The sequence below is a fragment of the Microcebus murinus genome, chromosome 16, assembly GCF_040939455.1.
Source record: "Microcebus murinus isolate Inina chromosome 16, M.murinus_Inina_mat1.0, whole genome shotgun sequence".
In the NCBI taxonomy this organism is placed as follows: domain Eukaryota; kingdom Metazoa; phylum Chordata; class Mammalia; order Primates; family Cheirogaleidae; genus Microcebus; species Microcebus murinus.
Window position 1 is genome coordinate 41,544,073 of NC_134119.1, and position 22,859 is coordinate 41,566,931.

General features: G+C 42.1%; 2 protein-coding genes across 2 annotated transcripts in view; both read left to right on the forward strand.

The window, feature by feature from the left end:
• The first annotated feature begins 3,748 nt into the window (after positions 1 to 3,748).
• SMIM26 (small integral membrane protein 26) lies at positions 3,749 to 5,323 on the forward strand. The gene is made up of 2 exons (XM_076011165.1): positions 3,749 to 4,085; positions 4,990 to 5,323. Exons 1-2 carry the CDS (start codon positions 3,764 to 3,766, stop codon positions 5,154 to 5,156), a joined length of 489 nt encoding a protein of 162 aa, XP_075867280.1. The 5' UTR covers positions 3,749 to 3,763; the 3' UTR covers positions 5,157 to 5,323.
• An 8,073-nt stretch (positions 5,324 to 13,396) lies between these two features.
• The window catches only part of DTD1 (D-aminoacyl-tRNA deacylase 1), a 156,479-nt gene continuing 147,016 nt past the window's right edge, over positions 13,397 to 22,859 (forward strand). The window contains exons 1-3 of the mRNA XM_012779997.2: positions 13,397 to 13,624; positions 19,977 to 20,067; positions 21,781 to 22,016. Coding sequence (XP_012635451.1) covers positions 13,582 to 13,624; positions 19,977 to 20,067; positions 21,781 to 22,016 — 370 coding nt within the window. The 5' untranslated portion in view covers positions 13,397 to 13,581. The remainder of the gene's footprint in view (positions 13,625 to 19,976; positions 20,068 to 21,780; positions 22,017 to 22,859) is intronic.

The window sequence follows — 22,859 nt, forward strand, 5'->3', positions numbered from 1 at the left end:
GGTCTCTGTGTGTTTTAAGTGGCTCCCTCAAGAGATATTCCCTGAACTTAATCCTCATTTACTAAATGTTAACAGGCCAAGAAAAAGTATGAAATGTGGTGGGTGCAGTGGCTCACACCTGTAATTCTGGCACTCTGGAAGGATTGCTTGAGTCCAGGAGTTTAAGACCAGCTTGAGGCCGGGCGTGGGGGCTCACGCCTGTAATCCTAGCACTACTGGGAGGCCAAGGCGGGCGGATTGCTCGAGGTCAGGAGTTCGAAACCACCCTGAGCAAGAGCGAGACCCCTCTACTATAAATAGAAAGAAATTAATTGACCAACTAATATATATAGAAAAAATTAGCCGGGCATGGTGGTGCATGCCTGTAGTCTCAGCTACTCGGGAGGCTGAGGCAGCAGGATTGCTTGAGCCCAGGAGTTTGAGGTTGCTGTGAGCTAGGCTGACGCCATGGCACTCACTCTAGCCTGGGCAACAAAGCGAGACTCTGTCTCAAAAAAAAGACCAGCTTGAGCAAGAGTAAGACCCTGTCTCTACTAAAAATAGAAAAATTAGCCAGGTGTAGTGGTATTGTACCTATCCTCCTAGCTGCTCAGGAGGCTGAGGCAGGAGGATTACCTGGGCCCAGGAGTTTGAGGTTGCAGTGAGCCACGATGATGCCACTGCACTCTAGCGGGGGGCGACAGAGCAAGATTCTGTCTCATAAAAAAAAGTATGAAATGTATGAGACTTTACTGAGGGTGGTTTGGAGTGGTACTTGTCCCTAACACACATACACTATTTGATGTAAGGAATCCAGCCCAGGTAGACATAAAGAGTGGCTGGCGGGCAGAGGTGGCTCCTAGAGAATGAGCACATGTTTATGCTGGGCATCAGGTAAAATAAATTAATATATTTACATGATCAAAACAAATACCTTAGCCAAGCACAGTGGCATAATCCCAGCAGTTTGAGAGGCCAAGGTGGGAGGATAACTTGAAGCTAGGTATTCAAAATCAACATGGACAACATAGACCCCATCCCCCCCCAAAAAAATTAGCCACATGTGGTGGCAAGCACTAGTAGTCTCAGCTACTCTTGAGGCTGAGGCAGGATTGCTTGAGCCCAGAAGTTTGAGGCTGCAGTGAGCTATGCAAGTACTTCTAAAGAGTTTCTCTAGATTTAAAGAGTAGAGGTAACTTATTTGTTATAAGCTATTTAGGATAAGGTATTTGGTGGGGTTTTGCTCTGTTGCCCAGGCTGAAGTGCAGTGGTTCTATCATAGCTTACTGCAACCTTGAACTCCTGAGCTCAAGTCACTCTCCTGTCTCAGCCTCCCAAGTAGTTGGGACTACACACCCATACCACCATCCTCAGCTAATTTTTAAATTTTTTGTAGAGACCAGGTTGCTATGTTGCCCAGGCTGGTCTTGAACTCCTGGCCTCACGTGATTCTCTTACCTTGGCCTCACAAGGTGCTGGGATTACAGGTGTGAACTACTGTGCCCAGCCAGTAACTGCTTTTAACTTTTCCTTACAAGATTTTTGTTGATGTATTCAATTTTAGCCAATATCTCTCAATTCCCATGTTCATAGAATGAGGTTAAGGCCTTTATCTCCACCTTCCATTTTTGTCAGCTATACCTTTATTTTCATATTATCAAGGTGGTAAAATTTGTATGCTGGTCTATAATCCTATTTTTTGTTACTAAGTTGATTGTGAAAGCTGAAAGATGGTGAAAAGAATTTACAGAGTTATGATGTACATATTGTTCATGTCCAAGCCAGGTAGTATTACATTTTTCTCTAGGGGTTTGGTGTCCCAGTCGGTCTCTATGCCACTTGAAGGAAAACATTCCCAATGACAAAATTGAGTCATTTTTCTTATGTTCTGTCATGCCATGTGTTGGCTTCCTATTCAGGTTATAATTTCTTAGGGAAGTATTGTTTCCTATTGGGGGTGGTATTGATAAATTCAATTATGGACATTTTTTAAATTTAAAGAGCTTGTGAGATATAGAGCTGAAAATGTCCAACAGGTCAGCAGTAATTAATATGGATTTGCTCTCAAGGGAGAATCTGGATTTGATTTGAGAGTTATTAACATATAAAGTAGGTAACATGAGTAAAGATAATGAGAAGGAAGATGAGAAAAATGTAAGGATGAGAAGAGAAGCAAGTTTGAAACAAAACTGATTTTTCTCTTTATAATAATTTTATTGAGGTGTAGTTTGCATACAATAAACTGCACACGTTTAAAGTGTAAAATTTGATGAGTCTTGCCAGATGTGTACACTCATGAAACTAGTAGGTGTGTAATGGTGTCACTGTATTGTGGTTTTAATTTGCAATTCTGTGATGACTAAGGATGCCTCTGTGCTAATTGGTCAGTTGTATATCCTCTTATATTCAGATTTGCTGCTTGTTTTTTAGTTGGGCTGTCTTTTTATAACTGAGTTGTAAAGAGTCTTTATATATTCTAGATACAAGTCCTTTGTCAGGTATATGTATTTTGAATATTCTGTGGTTTGTCTTTATCTTTTCATTTTTTCAACTGTTACCTTCAGAGAGCAAAAGTTGTAATTTTGGAAAAGTCCAATTTATACAGTTTTGCTTTATGGTTTATGCCTTTTGTATTCTAAGAAATCTCTACTTATCCCAAGGTAGTAAAGATTTTCTCCTATGTTTTCTTCTAGGTTTGTAGTTTTAGTTTTTACACTTAAGCCAACGATCCTTTAATTTTTTTTTTTTAATTTTTTTTTTGAGACAGAGTTTTGCTCTGCTGCCGGGGCTAAAGTGCCCTGGCATTAGCCTAGCTCACAGCAACCTCAAACTCCTGGGCTTAAGCCATCCTCGTGCCTCAGGCTCCCAAGTAGCTGAGACTACAGACATGTGCCATCATGCCCGGCTAATTTTTTCTACAGATTTTTAGTTGTCCAGCTAATTTCTATTTTTAGTAGAGATGGGGGTCCACTCTTGCTCAGGCTGGTCTGGAACTCCAGACCTCAAGCCATCCTCCCGCCTGGGCCTCCCAGAGTGCTAGGATTACAGGCGTGAGCCACTGCGCCAGGCTGTAACGATCCTTTTAGAGTTAATTTTTGTAGATGTAGATTTCAGTAGGGCAGAACATCAAATTTTCAAGGGTGCAAGACGTAAAAAGAGCCCTGAAGGATACCAGAGAAAGTGATGTTTTTGAAGCCATGAAAGGAGCAAGTGGGGTCAGTGGTGTCAAACGCTTTAGAGACAAGTTTGAGTATGGTTGAAATCTAGTTGCCCGCAATTTACTGAGCCTACTCTGCCAAGCACATCACCCCTGCTCTTAAGTTGTTCAGTCTACTGAGGCTATTATGCTTTGAAGAAATGTATGAAGAAAAGAAAAGCTGAGGTGGACGGAGTCGAAGGAGATTTTTGGTTTTTCAGACGTGGGCACGTTTGTATGATGAAGAATAAAAAAAATCAATAGTGACGATAAGCGGGGGTGGGTGGGGGTGTGGGGGTAGGGGTTTTAAGTTAGGGTGTCTATGATGGGAAAGGCCGCTGAGGAGGCAGGGAAGAATGGGACCAGGAGAAGAGGCATGAGTTGGGGAAGAGGCAAACAGTATCTCCGCAAATCGGAGAAATGGGAGAGGAAATGAAATTAACCTTTTCAAATACCACCTGGAGTCTATGTAAGACAAGTATTACAATTTTGCAAGCGAGAAGTTTCTGCTCAGGGAAGTCATCTGGGCTCAGACAAGTTGTCACGTGGTAAGCAGCGTTGCCAGCCCACAACTCTGCACTTGAACCTATGGGCACCAAGATCTACGCCTCACAGTCCGAGGCCCGCGGCCACCTTCCGGACTACACGCCCCAAGATGCACCGGGGCCAGAGCAGGAAGCGACCGCGGGAGGCCGGCTCCTCATTGGTGGCGGCGGCGGCGACGCAGCTCTCTGGCAGGAAACCCGCCTCCGCCGTGGGCCTGCGAGGACCCAGGCGTTTGCTCGTGTCCCCATGCGTCCCACCCAGGCCTCGGCCTGGTACCGGCGGATGTCTGCGGTCTACGCGGTCGGGATCTGGACCCTGTTGGGCTCAGTGTACTTAATGAACAGGAAAAAGGACAAGCCGCCAGGTAGAGCTCTCTGGCAGGACCTGCCTTTGAACACGCCGCCTTTGGCGGGGAGTGCCCAGGGGCTGGGGGAATCGACTTTCCTGTGCTTTAAGCCCCAGGTTTATTCTGCAAAACTAGTTGAAACGGTTGCTCAGAGCCGCTTGTAATAGTGGAATCTGCAAAGACCTGGATGCCAGGAACTGCCTTTTAAATACTGTTACCTAAATCATAATGATTTATTGCATAGGGCCGTCCCCATACTCAGAATGGGAACAATGTGTAAGTTTCAAGATGGAATTTCAGATACCCTGGCCGTGGTTTAAAGAGGTGATGCTTCTGTACCATTAGCCCTCGTCGCATATGGCGAGCAAACGATTTCAGGACTTTCAGTAGGCAAGGAGTATTAAAATCTTCCCAATTATTGGTTGGGAAAAGAAATCTCTCAGCTTTCAAAATCTATAGAGACAGAAAGTTGGTTAGTGTGGTTGCTAGGGGCTCGGGTGGGGGGAGGTGCAGAGTGACTACTAAAGGTATGGGGTTTCTTTTTATGGACGAAATACTCCGAAATTGATTATGGTGCTGGTTGCACAAATCTGAATATACTAAAAAAGACATTGAACTGTACATTTTAATTGTGTGGTGTGTTAATTATATCTCAACAACGCTGTTGTGAATAACTGCTACATTTGGTGGTGAAGATTAATAATCAATAGGGCCTCAAAGTACACACTCAGCATTAAGCATTTGAAAACATTTAAAAATCTGCAGTGGTTGTGTTTTCTTTCTTTTTAAAATACAAAATAGTGACAAGAATCTGATGGGGATTCCTGATTGTGGAAGAGGGTAATTCTCACCTTAGTTTAGTTTATTTCCAAGTCTGCTATCTCTTAGTTAATAATTCAGGTGTTTTTTGTTTCTTTTTAAGGTGATGAAGTAGAACAAAAGGATGTCTCAACAAATGAACTACTTGAGCCCCCGAAAGGGTTTTATGTGGAAACCGTTGTCACATATAGAGAAGATTTTGTTCCAGTTGCTGAAAAGATCCTTAACTATTTGAAATCATGGACTGGTGGCCCTGGTCCGGAATCATGATTGACTGCTTGAATTCTGAAAACCAAAACCTTGATTCAGCATTTAAATTTAATAGACATTGTGGTTTTCATTTTATGTTTGTGAAAACTATATATATCTAATTTAATTTTACTATAAAATATAATCACTAATAATATGCAATAAATATTTCCTTGAAGGAAACTAAACTTGCATATTCAAGAAGTGTTCCTCCATATTTACATGAGAGAAATGATGGAATAAAAATTTCACATAGAGCTTTCAAAATTTTGGTTTTCTAAAACTAGTTAATGTAACTTCATATTTCTTTCTTATTGCTATTAGGCACAGCTTTAGTGATCCCTTTAAGATTAGATTCAGCAAATATCCATATGCAGTTTGGCATTCACAGTAGCCATTTGTGTTTGTTTGTTTGTTTTGAGACAGAGTCTTGCTTTGTTGTCCAGGCCAGAGTGAGTGCCTAGTTCACAGCAACCTCAAACTCCTGGGCTCAAGCAGTCCTGCTGCCTCAGCCTCCCAAGTAGCTGGGACTACAGACATGCACCACCATGCCTGGCCAATTTTTTTCTATATATTAGTTGGCCAATTAATGTCTTTCTATTTATAGTAGAGACGGGGTCTTGCTCTTGCTCAGGCTGGTTTCGAACTCCTGACCTCGAGCAATCTGCCCCCTCGGCCTCCCAGAGTGCTAGTATTCAAAAATTTAAAGAGTTCAGGCATGGTGGCTCATCCCTGTTATCCTAGCACTCTGGGAGGCAGAGGCAGGAGGATTGATTGAGGTCCGGAATTCGAGAGTAGCCTGAGCAAGAATGAGACCTCATTTCTACTAAAAATAGAACAATTAGCCAAGTGAGGTGGCATGTGCCTGTAGTCCTGACTATTCAGGAGGTTGAGGTAGGAGGACCGCATGAGCCTCGGAGTTTGAGGTTGCAGTGAGCTATGATGACACCACTGCACTCTAGCTGGGTGTAGAGACAGAGCTGAGACTCTGTCTCAAAAAAACAATTTAAAGAGATAACTGAAAAGCTGTAGGCAGAAGGTTTTTCACTATAACTGGTTCAAAATGGTACTAAAGTGAAAACAACCTTTTGAGAGACACTCCTGGTTGTCTTCCCAACATCCACTGCCCCAGTTCTTGCTTTATAATAGACCCCTCAATCCACCTCACCATGTGCTTCACCCCCAGATGGCAGGTCCTGATTGGTTCAAGTCAGTATTTCTGGAAGAGGGCACTGCTGGCACTGTGGACAGGACAGCCCATTCTGTGGGAGGCCCCAGGTGTTGCAAGAGCTTGAGCTGTGACACTGACATTCCGTGTCAAGTCCCCTGGACACTGAATGCCAGGAACAGCCTCCCGGCTCCAGATATTCTCTCCCCCAATGACCCCTGGCGAACTGTATCCCCCCGGGTGAGAACTTATCTGAGCCGGTCATGGGGGGAGATTATATCCTACCTCCCCTGCCAATGATTGGATTAAGTGTGATCACGTGACCTCGTTTTGGCTAATGAAGCTAGAGGGCCTATGGGCAAGGTGTCCTGGCTTCAGTGGAAGCACCAGGAAGAGATGGTCTCCTATGCCTCTGGACGTTGTGTCTGGATGCGGTGTCTAGAACAGCTACAGACACCTCAAGCCTCATGGGATGGCTGAGAAAAGCCAGCATGCTGGGGTGATGGAGCAGAAAGAGGGAAAGAGCTGGACCCCTGATCTGAGTCAACTTTGGAGCTGCCTTGTTTGGTGAAACAATACATTTGTTTTCTTTTTTTTATTGTGGCAAAAACCATGTAACATAATTTACCGCCTTTATCATTTTTAAGTGAATGGTTCAGTAGTGTTAAGTATATTCATATTGTTGTGAACCAGGTCTTCAGACCTTTTTCATCTTGCAAATCTGAAATTTCATACCCATTAAACAACAACTCTCCCTTTCCCCCTGACCCCAGCCCCTGGTGACCACCATTCATCTTTCTGTTTCTATGAATTTGACTACTTCAGATACCTCATGTAAGTGGAATCATACAGTATTTGCCCTTTTGTGACTGATTTATTTCACTTAGCATAATGTCTTCAAGGTCTATCCATGTTGTAGCATGTCATGGAATTTCCTTCCTTATTAAGGCTGAATAATATTTCATTGTATGTATAATTAATATGTATGCCACATTTAGTTTATCCATTCATTCATCAATGGACATTCGGGTTATCTCTACTCCTTGGTTATTATGAATAGTTCTGCTTTGAACATGAGTGTGAAAATATCTCTTTGAGACCCTGCTTTCAGTTCTTTTGTGTATATACCCAGAAGTAGGATTGCTGGATCATATGGTACTTCTATTTTAAAATTTTTGAGAAACCTCTTATTGTTTTCTATAGCAGTTATCAACAGTGTATGAAGGTTCCAACGAAATTTCTTAAACATTTTGAGGGATTTTCTGTGACATGCAGCCCAAAAACACTCGAATTGATTCAGCAATAAATGCCCATCAATAGAAGACTTCTTTTTTTTTTTTTTTTGAGACAGAGTCTCACTTTGTTGCCCAGGCTAGAATGAGTGCCGTGGCATCAGCCTAGCACACAGCAACCTCAAACTCCTGGGCTCAAACAAACCTGCTGCCTCAGCCTCCTGAGTAGCTGGGACTACAGGCATGCGCCACCATGACCGGCTAATTTTTTTCTATATAAGTTGGCCAATTAATTTCTTTATATTTATAGTAGAGACAGGGTCTCGCTCTTGCTCAGGCTGGTTTCGAACTCCTGACCTCGAACAATCCACCCGTCTTGGCCTCCCAGAGTGTTAGGATTACAGGCATGAGCCACCTCGCCCAGCCAATAGAAGACTTCTTAAGGAAATTATAGTTCATATATTGGCCATTAACATCTGTGTATCTATTAATAGAGAAATATCGTAAATTCATGATACACTGTTAAGCCAAAAAGTTGGCTTCACACAACATTTATTCATTCATAAATATAAACTGAGTTCCAGGCACTGTGTTAAATGCTGAGGATGCAATGTTAAGCATGGGAGACACAGAACACAGCTTGCCAGGCTAATAGAGTTGCCAGAAGATTATGAGAGAAAACCCATAGGACAGAGATGAGAATAACAGGGAGCGGAGACACCTACTTTTGTTTGTGTGGACAGAGAAGGTCTGTCTGAGGAGATGGCATTTGAACTTAAAACCTGAAGGCAGGAGAGGAGCCATGTGTACAAAGAGCAGAAAAGAGCATTCCAGGTAGAGGAACAGCAGATGTTGAAGTTCTGAGGTAGGAGCCAATGGACTATTTGAAGAATTTAAAGATCAGAGTCTTCTTTGGTCAGGACTTTATATTCTAAGAACATCCCTTTCATCTTTGTGAGAATGGATTGGAGAAGGACAAAAGGGGAAGTAGGGAGATGAACAGGGAAACAAGGTAGATATCCAAGTGAGAGATGATGGTGGGGCCCAGGTTAGGATGATGCAGAGGGTGGAGAGAAGAGGGCCCCTTAGTATGGGTTTTGGAGAGGGAGCAGATTCCTAGATATTCAGGAAGAGGGAAAGAGAGCAATCATGGTTCATTTCTGGCTCCAGTAAACAATGGAGCCATGTATTTAAATGAGAATGACCCAGATGGTGGTGTATGGAGGGTTTAGGGGGTTCTTCAAACACCTACTGATGTATTACAGTTCAATTCTGGAACTAACCACCTGGAAACCACCTGGAGTTAGTACAGATACTACAAATTTAAGAGCATGGTTCCAAAAAAGACTGCCCTTATTTCGGGTGCCAGCTGCATTTGCACATCCCCCAAGCCACTTGCACTTCTCACCAACTAGCTACCAATTCAGGAGTTTCCATGACTCCCACAGGGTTGATAATTCACTGGAATGACTCATGGAACTCAGGAAAGTGCTATAATTATAATTACAGTTTTATTATAAAGGATACAAATCAGGACCAGCCAAATGGAGAGACATATCAGGCAAAGTCTGTGAAAGCACCAGACACAGAGCTTCTATGCTTTCTTCCTGTGGAACCAGGGCTGTCACCCTCCTAGCACACCAACTTGTTCACCACCCAGAAAGCTCTACTGAGCTTCAGTGTCCAGAGTTTTTACTGAGGTATTATCACATAAGCACAATTGATTGAATCATTAGCTACATGATTGAACTCAACCTCCAGCCCCGCCCCCCACCTCTTGCAGGTGGGCCTAGTTTAAAGTTCCTCTGATCACATGATTGGTCTTTCCGGTGACCAGCTTTCATCCTAAACTGTCTCATTAGTAAATTCAGGTGTGATCAAGAGGCTCATGAATAACAAAAAGATACTCCTATCACTTGGGAAATTTTAAGAATGTTATTATGGAAGCTCAATAGCAGAGACTAGGGATTAACAAAGACCAGATAAATTCTTTATTGTGCAACAGGGGTGGAAATCTTAAATTTGACTTTTTTTTTTTTTTTTTTTTGAGACAGAGTCTCGCTTTGTTGCCCAGGCTAGAGTGAGTGCCGTGGCGTCAGCCTAGCTCACAGCAACCTCAAACTCCTGGGCTCCAGCGATCCTTCTGCCTCAGCCTCCCGAGTAGCTGGGACTACAGGCATGCACCACCATGCCCAGCTGATTTTTTCTATCTATATTAGTTGGCCAATTAATTTCTTTCTATTTATAGTAGAGATGGGGTCTTGCTCTTGCTCAGGCTGGTTTCGAACTCCTGACCTTGAGCAATCCGCCTGCCTCGGCCTCCCAGAGTGCTAGGATTACAGGCATGAGCCACCGCACCTGGCCCTTAAATTTGATTTTAATTCTGTTAACTTTATATGTGATTCATGGAAGTGGAGATGCCAAGAAAGCATTTGGAAGCACAAGCTCAGAGATCGATGTCTGGGGTGGAAATGAAAATGGGTGAGTTAATATTAATACCATGGAGGTGGAATTCAAAGAAATGAGAATGGAGGATAAAGCTAAAGGATGCAGGGCCCAGGCCTGACCCCTGAAGGATCCCCACACTCAGAAGTGGGGTAGAGGAAAATGAGCAGCAGAAAAGGAGGGAATCCAGGAAAGAACGACAAGTTAGAAGTCAAAAGAGAGGGTATGCAGAGGGGAGTAAGCCACAGGAAGAAATGCTACTGGATGCCTTCGCCTCCTGATGTTGACCTTTTTGAGTTCAATAAATATAAAAAAGAGGCCGGGCGCAGTGTCTCATGCCTGTAATCCTAGCACTCTAGGAGGCCGAGAAGGGCGGATTGCTCAAGGTCAGGAGTTTGAAACCAGCCTGAGCAAGAGTGAGACCCCATCTCTACTATAAATAGAAAGAAATTAATTGGCCAACTAATATAGATAGAAAAAATCAGCCGGGCATGGTGGCGCAATGCCTGTAGTCCCAGCTACTCGGGAGGCTGAGGCAGAAGGATTGCTTGAGCCCAGGAGTTTGAGGTTGCTGTGGGCTAGGCTGACATCATGGCACTCACTCTAGCCTGGGCAACAAAGCAAAACTCTGCCCCCCCCCCCAAAAAAAAAGAACATTGGTGTTTGAGAAAAAAATTGCAGATATCATGTCCCTTTACTCCTAAATATGTCAGTGTGTATTTTCTAAAAACAAGGATAAGTCAGGAAATTAACATTGATTCGATGTCATTTTTGAATCCAGCAGTTCTCAAAGTGTTCTCTAGCCACTCTAGGTGATCTACAAATTTTCAACTATTTTAATAATAATATAAGGACATTATTGCCTTTTTTATTCTTATTCTTTCAGGAATGTACAATGAAGTTTTCCAGGGGCTCCATAACATATAATGACCTCATTGCTCTGATTTTAATACATAAAGGTTTCAACTGAACAATGCCGAGGTTCTTAAATTTGGAAATGAGTGGCTATTCTAACAGGCTAGGAAGCATAACCTTGGGCAGAAGCCAAGACCATGGACTTCAAGGGAATAGTACAGGGAACAGGAATTTATGCTGAGCAGGGTGGCTGAACATACAGTTTTAACAAGCTATAGGAAAAGTCATGAATATTTATAAAAGGAGAAACATGCCCCTTCATAAGTCTCATGTCTAAAAAATTGTTAATATTAGCATGACCCGAGGGTGGAGTTTTTGGCCCTTTAACATTAGAAGGTAAACAAACAAAACAAAACAAAAACATCAGAAGGTGAAGCAGAGAACATGAAAATCCTTTGTGCCCATCTTCTATATACTGGCCAGAACCATTCCATGGTCAGTGGCACCTTATCAGGAAGGAATGGTGGTCAGTTGTGCCAAAATTGCAAAAATGGAAGAGCAGCATTAGGTGGTTGATTGAAATCAGCAGAGGAGCAAGTCTTTTCAAAAGGCTGATTCCGTTTAACCCTTAAGGAAGAAAGCCTAATGATGGTTAATGAGGGAGGGAGTGTAACGAAGCGTATCTGACTTCCCATTCCATCACATCTGGGAACTCAGTTTTGAGGTTTTTCTGGGGTTCCTTGGTCAACTGTCTGTTCAGTTAGTTGAGGGGCTTAGGATTTTATGTTTATTGCTTAAAGTTTTTGTATTATTGTTTTAAAATATAAATCCATGTTTAACAATTTTTCTTAGTTATAATTGATGATACAGTCAATAATTTTAGATATAATCTACACAAACAAAAGCTATTCGGTGTGCTCAATAATTTTTAAGAATGTAAAGCAGCCAGGCACCGTGGCTCACACCTGTAATCCTAGCACCCTAGGCAGAAGGATTGCTTGAGCTCAGGAGTTTGAAACCAGCCTGAGCAAGAGCGAGACCCTGTCTCTTTTATTTAAAAAAAAAAAAGGAAAGGGATTCTGAGATCAAAATCTTTGAGATGTGCTGATTCATATAAAAAAAAAGAAATTCAACTTTTACCAATTGTCTCAATAACTGTTTTCGTTTTAGTTTTTTTCTGGCTAGGATACAACCCAGGTTAATTTAGTTTTCCTGTCTCTTTAAAAGTCCCCTTTCAGGCATGGTGGCTCACACCTGTAATTCCTAGCACTCTGGGAGGCCAAGGTGGGAGGATTGCTCGAGGTCAGGAGTTTGAAACCAGCCTGAGGGTGAGACCCCGTCTCTACGAAAAAAATAGAAAAATTAATTGGCCAACTAAAAATATATAGAAAAAAAATTAGCGGGCATGGTGGTGCATGCCTGTAGTCCCACCTACTCGGGAGGCTGAGGTAGGAGGATTGCTTGAGCCCAGGACTTTGAGGTTGCTGTGAGCTAGTCTGATGCCACGGCACTCTAGCCCAGGCAACAGAGTGACACTCTGTCTCAAAAAAAAAAAAACAACCAAAAAAAGTCTCCTTTAATCTTTAGACTTTCTTTTCTTTTACATTTTTAAAGACTCCTAATTAGTTAGTTTGTAGAATATTCCTCAGTTTAGGTTATTTCTTATTTCTCTTCATGATTGGATTGAGGTTATACTTTTTTTTTTGGCAGAAAAAAACCACAAGATTGATGTTGTGTCTTTCCCAGTTCAGTATCAGGAGGTACCTAATGTCTGTCTCATTACTGGAGGTATTAATTCTGACCACTTCATAACGGTAATTTAGTATTCAATATTTAACATTCAAGCATACTAGTTTGTAGTCTTTTCTGGCCAAGTCCTTATTCTTTATTTTCAATGCTTTTTCTACAGCAGCCAATGCTATTAGAGGCCTTCAAGGTGAAGACACACTGAGATGGAATTTTTTAGTAATGATAATTTGTTGGGGTAATAGTTGTACAGCCCTTTGCAGCTGTCTAAGCACTTTTACATAGTCTGTTTCATTTAAATCTAAGAATCCTGTGAGGGGGCTAAGTATTAGTATTTGTATTAGAGGAAGAATTAGAATTCTAGAATCATATACCTATTTACTATCATGACCTGGTGAAGTCAATACTTAAATATAATAGTTAAATGGCTATTTTAGGCAGCAGATCCTTTTGTATCTGTTATCTGAGAAGCCACCGGGGCAGGAAGACAAGGGAAGAAGGATTTGGGAGGATCTGGGCACAGGAATGGAAAAGAGGAAGGAGGAAAACAATTAGGGATAGGATTCAGACCAAAGCTGGGATTTAGAGATGACTCGCTCTCAGGTCCCGGGAGGTGGGAGAAAAAAACCAGCGCAGAAACTGCCTTGTGGCAGAGCGGAGTCTGGACTGGGCTGGGGGCTGGGCCAGAGATGGCTGGATCCAACGGCTCCGGCGCGAGCGGCTGTGGGTGGGGCGGGGCCCATCCATGACGGGCGGGGTTACGGTTAGGCAGCAGGTGGGCGTGGCAGACACCGGCAGAGCCAATCAAAGGATGGGCGGGCTTATAGCCAGGCCGAGAGTGGGCGTGGCCGACGTGGATGGGCTGCAGCCGACCGGGTCGGACCCGGGAGCCCGGCGCGCTTCCGGGTGTCACCTCCAGAGGGCGCCGGCCGCGGAGCCGCCCGCACAGTCTCTAGGCCGGACAGAGCGCGGTGCCGCCCCACTTGCCCCAGCCTCCGCCATGAAGGCCGTGGTACAGCGCGTCACCCGGGCCAGCGTCACAGGTCAGTAGGGCGGGGCCGGGCCCGGGAGAAGCCGCTTCTGACCCCCGCGACCAGCCGTCCTGCGTGGGGGGTCCCCCTGCGCCATCCTCCGGATCGCTGCGGCCCCTCCACGAGCTCGGTTCCCGCAGCCCCGGGTCCCCGGGGCAGCCCCGCGGCCAGAGAGCGTCTGCTCGTGCCTGGCCGCCCGGCGCGTCCCTGGCTGCAGGATCTCCGCTTGGGGTTCAGGATAAGCGCGTCTTATTATTATCACCGTCTTTTGTCCCACGTACATGGTGGCAGACCCTCTGAGCATCCCCGCGGCCCATTCTTCTGTGGAATGTTGCACAAACAACACGTAGGGAGCGTTTCCGGAGCAGGTCTCTTTTCACTGCTCGATTTTAAATATTTCGTTTTTGTCCATTTTTACGTATCCCAGTTGTTTTGGAGCTTGATGCCCAATAAAATGCACAGGTGTGAAGAGTCGCTCATTTGGCTGCGCTCTGACAGTGTGTACTGCACGTGACCAGCGCCTGGGCGAGATACAGACCATTCCCCGCCCAGGACTCCCCTCTTCCGCACTCACCGACCCCTGCGGTGATGGGGGGCGGATATAAAAAATTCAAGATGAAATATTTCTCTTTTTCACTAACTTCTCGTGGACCATGCCATCCAACCATTAGTTGTCACTTGAACACTCTCGTTGGTCTAGGTTGAACATCAGAGGTTCAGATGATTAGTGTTTTAATAGATAATGTAGTCATTTCTTAAAAAAACACGGTATGAATTACAAAATATTTAAATGACAAGTTTTATATTGTCTTTAGTCTTTTCTGTTTTTTTTTTTTTTTTTTTTTTTTTTTTTTTTTTTTTTTTTTTTGAGACAGAGTCTCGCTTTGTTGCCCAGGCTAGAGTGAGTGCCGTGGCGTCAGCCTAGCTCACAGCAACCTCAAACTCCTGGGCTCGAGCGATCCTTCTGCCTCAGCCTCCCTGGTAGCTGGGACTACAGGCATGTGCCACCATGCCCGGCTAATTTTTTATATATATATCAGTTGGCCAATTGATTTCTTTCTATTTATAGTAGAGACGGGGTCTCTTTTCTGTTTTTATTGGTAGAATTATATTGTTTCAGTTTAAATAATTCCAGATATCCTGTCCTTCATTCCATTCTATACCAAATATTTGTTCTTGTGTCCACAAAAGTGTATATTTCAAAACAAAACAACAAAAACCCCTAAAGAAACAACCAGACCCACCAAAACCATGTGTTTAGATTTGACGTTCTACTTTACAACCCTGCCTAATGATTTCTAAGCTGTTCTGGTAACTTTGGTTTTGGAAATGGTCCTGGAATAATAGGGGATAGAATAGCACTGAGATTTATGGAATTTTAAAGGTTTTTATAGTATTTCAATAAATAGTTCAAGAAAACTGGGAAAATGCATAGATGAAAGCATAGTTTTTTGCTTTTTGAGCAATATCTTGCAGTCTGTACTATGTGGTCATCACCAATAGATTTAAATTTTGGTCTTTTTCCTGAACTCTCCATCCTGCTGATCTGGAATATTGAAAATGTGTGTTCTGTGAGATTTGCTGAATGGAGTTTCAGTTATTTTAGTGCAATATTTAAATTGTATACTTTTAGTTAAAACCTGCTATTAAAAAAGGTAAGAGTAGTAATTGTGGGAAAGTGTTAATAACGTCGGAATTCTAGTTATCCAGGCCTTCTAATTGAATCATAATGAAAAGAGATTTTCTGATCCCTTTGAAATGTGCCTGGCTTCACTGAAATGTGGCTTTTTTTGAATGGTATTTTGTTTTAGGGGTTCTAAAATGTAACTTCCTATTTTATGGTCAGGAGAGAGTATCAGGAGTCACATCTTATTAAGTGGCAGATTCATTTTATGAGATTGGTCAGACATTTTTTGATGCCTTAGCATGGTTATCGTGATGATAATCTAATTTTAAAAAGTTTATTATGGAACATTTCAAACGTATTGATTTGATTACACAGACAGATAAGTACAATAAACCCCCATGTCCCATCACTCTGGGTCAGCAGCTTAAATCTGATCTAAAATTTTGAGTTTGAACAGGTTAATATAAGAGGTTGTAATTCTTAAAGATGAGGTCTCAGGGCTGATGCCACTCATACATGGAGAAATAGACCAAACCTCTCGTGTCTTTTCCAGTCCTGTGATCTTTTGTCTAAAGTAGTGATTGTGAAGTTTATCCCCTGGAAGTCCATTTGTTTATAATAAAAAATCCCTTTGAACCTGCAATCTCTGTGCCATATATAGGTTTGGGAGCAAAAGTTGTTTCTTATTAACATAATTAATTATAAAAATGTATGAACTCTTGATAGTGAGTCTCCTTTTGAGAATCTACTCTAAGAAGATAATCCTAATTGTAGAAAAAGCCTTAGTGTACGAAGATTTACACCATACCTTTATTAATGGAAGTGAAATATTTGAATCAAGCCATATATCCAGTAAAATGGGATGGTTAATCCCCTGTGTAGGATACAACTATTTAAAAGTGTTTAGGGAAAGTTTATGACATGGAAAAATTTTTATGCAATGTTAAGAGAAAAGATGAGATTCAATTTTTTTTTTTTTTGAGACAATCTGACTCTGTTGCCCTGACTAGAGTACAGTGGCATCATCATAGCTCACTGCAATCTCAAACTTCTGGGCTCAAGCAGTCCTCCTGCTTCAGCCTCCTGAGTAGCTGGGACTACAGGCATATGCCACTGAGCCTGGCTAATTTTTTCTTTTTTGGAGACAGAGTCTCCTTCTGTTGTCCGGATTAGAGTGCTGTGGCATTAGCCTAGCTCACAGCAACCTCAAACTCTTCTGCTCAAGTGATCCTCCTGCCTCAGCCTCCCAGGGATCACAAGCATGTGCCACCACACAGGCTAATTTTTTCTATTTTTAATACAGACTGGATCTCACTCTTTCTCAGGCTGGTCTCAAACTTATGACCTCAAGGGATTCTCCCACTTCAGCCTTCTAGAGTGCTAGGATTACAGGTGTGAGCCAGAGTGCCTGGCTGCAAAAATTTATATACAGTATTATTATAATAGTTGAGAACAAATATGAAGTAAAATATATGAATAGAGAAATAGCAAAAGGAAATCATTAAAATGTTAAAGTGCATATCTTTGTTCTTTTTTCTACTTTTTTTTTTTTATTATTAAGACAGAGTCTTGCTCTTGTTCAGGCTGGAGTGTAGTGGCACAATCTTAGCTCATTGTAACCTCAAACTCTTGGGCTGGAGAGAGATCCTCCTGCCTCAGTCTCCCAAGTAGCTAGGACTACAGGCACCTGCCTGATTTTTACACCTGCCTGATTATCACACCAGGCTGATTTTTAAAATATTTTTGTAGAGATGAGGTCTTGCTGTGTTACCCAGGTTGATCTTGAATTCCTGGACTAAAGTGATCCTCCTGCCTCTGCCTCCCAAAGTGCTGGGATTATAGGCATGAGACACTGAGCCTGGCCCTTCTTCCTGTTTTTTACATTTTCCAAATTTTCTGTAATGTATATGCATTCTTTAAATGGTGGATATAACATCATAACCTTTATTTTATTTTATTTTTTTTTTTTTGAGACAGAGTCTCGCTTTGTTGCACAGGCTAGAGTGAGTGCCGTGGCGTCAGCCTAGCTCACAGCAACCTCAAACTCCTGGGCTCAAGCAATCCTTCTGCCTCAGCCTCCCGAGTAGCTGGGACTACAGGCATGCGCCACCATGCCCGGCTAATTTTATATATATATATTAGTTGGCCAATTAATTTCTTTCTATTTATAGTAGAGACGGGGTCTCGCTCTTGCTCAGGCTGGTTTCGAACTCCTGACCTCGAGCAATCCGCCCGCCTCGGCCTCCCAGAGTGCTAGGATTACAGGCTTGAGCCACCGCGCCCGGCCCATAACCTTTATTTTTAAAGACATACTTTGGGAAATATTTAGAAAGTATATTGACATTGTAAGAAAATAATATAGATTCATTTAAAGAATAAAGCCAAAGGCTTTCTAAAGCAATGCCAACAGGCTAACCAATCCCAATTGTTTACTGCTTATGTCAGGATAGATTATTTCATCTTTTGAATCAGTGGTTCAAAGGCCAATAAATCACACACATAGACCATTATAAGAAAAGAAGCATAGAAGAAAATATTAAATTTTTTTTAAGATTAAAAATAACAGAAATTAAGCTTTACTGATATTTCAGGAATGGATTGATGTGGATGCTTCCCTGGGATCTGTCAGGTGGTCCCTTGTCAGACACCTAAAGAAAGAAGAAAGTTTCTTACCTTTCCCTAATAGTATATAGCAACGTGATATAATTTGTGTTGTGTTGCCTTTTTAGGTATATTTATAGATATTATCCAACAGAAGCAAATAAAAAGAAAATGGCCAACTTTATTGTAAGTGAAACAACTCAGACAGAAAGACAAAAATGCATGTTCTCACTTACAAGTGGGAGCTAAGTAATGTGTGACATGAAAGCAGAGTGTGGAATGATGGACAGTGGAGACTCTGAGGTGTCCAGTGGTGGGGGTTGTAGTGGGCAGATGATGGAGGGTTACTTGGTTCGTACAATGTGCAGTTGCTCTGGTGATGGATGCAATCAAGGCCCTGACTTCACCCCAATGCAGTGTATCAGTGTAGCAAAATTGCTCTTATACAAATTGCTCTATATACAAATAAAAAATAAATGAGAAAAAAAAAAAAAGAAAATGGCTGAGTTGACCCTTCTATTCCTGATTGGAAAATTGGGTCAGTACATGATGAAATAATAAAAACAACCTAATAAGATTGGCAAAAAGTTGTCCAAAAAAAGAGAAAATGATGAAGATTACCATTTGAAATGTGGATTTAGATTCACCACCATGGTGATGAATCTTGCCAACGTTTCTCATATCGTCTAGTAGTAGGGCATACATTTGTCATAAATATATTTGTATAAATACACATACCAAATGTTAGGAGTGTGTGCTCAGAGGTTTTTTTTATGGATGAGGTGAATGATTCGAGAATATTTGGAGATCATGGTCTTCAGATGTAACTTCAGTACTAAACTGGGAAATAATATTAATAGCAGTTTGCTGAGTTGAAGTTTTACACATAAATTGTGGTTTTTATGTATAATGTATTTATCTTCTCTGCAGTAAGTAGGGAAAACATTTGTTTTCATGACATGAACAGTTTCCATTTTGTGCTTTCTGTGTACTGTGTTACCAGATTTGCTAATTTCTAAGAAAAGTGGGAATCTCCTTTCTGAGAATTAATATAGCTGAACTGGATTCTCTGGGGGAGGAAAACACTGCTCTGTTTTCACAGATGGGCAAACTTGACCATAGAAAGTTTTGGGTGTTTTTACCCAAGGTAACAGATGAAAATGTGGCCCTAAAATCCTGCTTAATGGCTGTTCACTTTACAGCTCATTCATTCCAGATAGAAAATCAGAATGGATGAGAATTATTATCGTCTCACTGCATTTATGTAACTCTTTTTATTTTTGAATACCTACTGACTTTATTTTTATTTTATTTATTTATTTATTTATTTATTTCTTTATTTATTTATTTATTTATTTATTTTGAGACAGAGTCTCACTTTGTTGCCTAGGCTAGAGTGAGTGCCATGGTGTCAGCCTCACTCACAGCAACCTCAAACTCCTGGACTGAAGCAATCCTCCTGCCTCAGCCTCCCGAGTAGCTGGGACTACAGGCATACGCCACCATGCCCAGCTAATTTTTTCTATATATATTAGTTGGCCAATTAATTTATTTCTATTTATAGTAGAGACGGGGTCTAGCTCTTGCTTAGGCTGGTTTCGAACTCCTGACCTTGAGCAATCCGCCCGCCTCGGCCTCCCAGAGAGCTAGGATTACAGGCGTGAGCCACCGCGCCCGGCCTTTATTTTTATTTTTTATTTTTTGAGACAGAGTCTCACTTTGTTGCCCAGGCTAGAGTGAGTGCCATGGCGTCAGCCTAGCTCACAACAACCTCAAACTCCTGGGCTCAGGCGATCCTCCTGTCTCAGCCTCCCGAGTAGCTGGGACTACAGGCATGTGCTACCATGCCCGGCTAATTTTTTGTATACATATTTTTAGTTGTCCAATTAATTTCTTTCTATTTTTAGTAGAGACGGGGTCTTGATCAGGCTAGTTTTGAACTCCTGACCTCGAGCAATCTGCCCGCCTCAGCCTTCCAGAGTGCTAGGATTACAGGTGTGAGCTACCGCCTACTGACTTTAATCAGAGAAATTATGAAAAGTATGTGTGATGATTAAGATATTGCTGTGGCTACTTAAAAGCACTTCTGGCACCTTTTTGGTTCTGAGTCTTTTCTCCCTTTTGGTTTTTTTCTAGTTGGAGGAGAGCAGATCAGTGCCATTGGACGGGGCATCTGTGTGTTGCTGGGTATTTCTCTGGAAGACACGCAGAAGGAACTGGAGCACATGTAAGATGCGTGTTTCTAAGTCATTGCTATTTGAAGGGGGTATTAGTGGTTATGCTGGGAGCCTTAATCGTATTTTGTGCCTTAAAGTAAGCCCCTGTCATTTTTATCTCTTGTCCTATTGGATGTAGTGTGGTTATCTCTGTGTTTCAGAGGAGGAGACCAAGGAAGTGTAATATGTCAAAGTTCACCATTAAGTTGGCCGTGGAATAGGACTACTATCTAGCCTCCTTCCCTATTTGCTGCAATGGCCTCTGACTGTGCCTCTTGTTCTCTTAATGCAAAAACTAAACTTCTTTTCTTATGTATGACTTTGCTATTTTAATTTGGACAATAGGATCTGGGCACTATTTATGTATTTTTAAAATGCCTACTTGTTCATTGTACACCTGAGGATCTTGAACTCAGAGAGGTTAAATTCCTTGCCCCAGGTCATGCACACACACTTAGCAAAAAGCCTTAACCTAAATTAGCATCTGGGCTACCTGACCTTGAAGCTGATGCTCTTTTTACTAAGGTAGCAGAGTTTGCCATTGCTGCTGCCTGACTGGCTCTTTTAGTGCAGTCAGCCCCCTCCCATGTTCCCCCTCTGCACCAGCACCACTTGGTACATTTCTTTCAGATGCTGGATCCCTTTATTTTGCCACTTGGTTTCCAGAGCATGGGTATAATGCTGCCCAATTGTCCCTTTTGTATTAAACTGAAATCAGATTTGGAACCTAATTCCTGCTAAGTTATTGATGACTGATAAGGATAGTTTAATACCACTTCAGGGAGGGTGGTATTTTCATAGCTGTCCTCTTTGATAAAAGAAGAATAGAATGGGGTAGTGGTTAAAAATTGTGGCTCTGGGTCTGAATCTCTTTATAGCATTAACATAGCTTGGTGCTTGAGAGATGTGACTCAACATAAGACACATCTTAGCTATGGAGAGGGGTGATGAATAGTATCCACCACTGAGGATACCTATATAAAGAGTCAGTGAATTAATATTTTTAGAATCTTTGGAACTGTCTTTGTCTTCAATATCACCCTAAAGGGTGACTCTCAAATGTGGAATTTCAGCTTTCATGCTGGCGATTCTTTGCCATGCTTCTCAAATCTGATGCTGCAGACATTACCTGATGCACTTCCTTGCCATGGTGGCTATCCTTTGTCATCCGTATATGTAGGTAGTGCCCCTCTGGGGCTAAATGAAACATGTGATATAATTGTCAAGGTGTCTTTCCCTAGATCTTTTGCATATTTGCAGTAACCATGAGTTTTCTCTCAGAGTATTTGCTGAGTTATTCATTTTGAGTAGCTCCAAGAAAGGGTGTAAAAAGGGGTATCATTTGTCCCAATGTAAAGATTGAATTCTATGAAAAATTAAAATTGGACCCATGTTTTGACATATCCCCCAACCCGAAGAAACAGAGAATGGGTGGTGATGATGTTAGTCCCAATTGCCACCAGTAGCTGCTGTGCATTGGAGGGACTGGCAAAAATGAAGGAAATCCCAAAACAGCCCTATGAAGTAGGACTGTTGTTATTGTGTATCACAGCTGAAGCGTAGAGTGGATAAATAAGTAACTTGCTGGAGGTTATGCTGCCTGGAAGTGATGGAGTCATTGTTATGTCTTTAGTTGGCAGGATGCTGGTGACATTTTGGGGGTGTGGAGTGGGTCGGGGCGCTTGTGATCCTTCAGGGACCGCTCACTGCTCTTTTCCCCTTAGGGTCCGAAAGATTTTAAACCTGCGTGTGTTTGAGGATGAGAGTGGGAAGCACTGGTCGAAGAGTGTGATGGACAAGCAGTACGAGGTGCTGTGTGTCAGCCAGTTTACCCTCCAGTGTGTGCTCAAGGGGCACAAGCCCGACTTCCACCTGGCGATGCCCACGGAGCAGGCAGAGGGCTTCTACAACAGCTTCCTGGAGCAGCTGCGCAAGATGTACAGGCCAGAGCTCATCAAAGGTAAGCAGGAGAGCGAGTTCATGCCCAGGAAAGGATTCTGCAGGGCATGTCCAGGCAGAGGGAGGAGAGAATCTGTAATTGTAGCACCAACTTTCCTGGAAAGTCATTGTTTATGCTTATTCCTTACTTAAAGCAACATAATGGCTGCTGCTGCTGCTGTTGTACTTAACACATGTCCTTGGAATGTCCTCGGTACCATTTACCCTTCTTCATTCTTCTGCTCACATTTTGAAAATGTTTAGGAGCTCAAAGGTGTGTCTGATATCTTTGGTTGCTTAGGTCAGTCCTGTCCAGTAGAAGAAATATAATGCAAGTCCCAAATATGAGCCAAATACTTGATTTTAATTTCTAGTAGCCATAATAAAAAAAGTAAAAAGAAATGTGGAATTAATTAAAAATATATTTTATTGATCTTACTATATCCAAAATATTATAATTTTACTATGCAGTCAACATAAACAGTTATGAGATAGTTTATATATATTTTAAAGGCTTTATTTGTTTAGAGCAGTTTTAGGTTCACAGTGAGTTTGAGAGGAAAGTGTGGAGATATCCCATATAACCCTGCTCCCACACCTGTGCAACATTATCAACACTCCCCCACTTCCCTCCCACCAGAGTGGTACATTTTTTATGATTGATGAACTTACATTGACACATCATTGTCACCCATAGTCCACAGTTTACATTAGGGTTCACTCTTGATGTTCTATGGCTTTGGACAAATTTATAATGACATGTATCCACCATTACATTATGCAGGGTATTTTTACCACCCCCAAACCTTGTGTTCCACCTATTTGTCCTTCTCTTTCTCCTAACTCCTGGCAACTATTGATCTTT

Bases quoted from the DNA above. Each gene is read 5' to 3' on its own strand.
- SMIM26 (XM_076011165.1), top strand. From the start codon at position 3,764: ATGGGCACCAAGATCTACGCCTCACAGTCCGAGGCCCGCGGCCACCTT. The intron at 4,086-4,989 runs GTAGAGCTCTCT...TTTCTTTTTAAG, and splicing joins GAAAAAGGACAAGCCGCCAG to GTGATGAAGTAGAACAAAAG.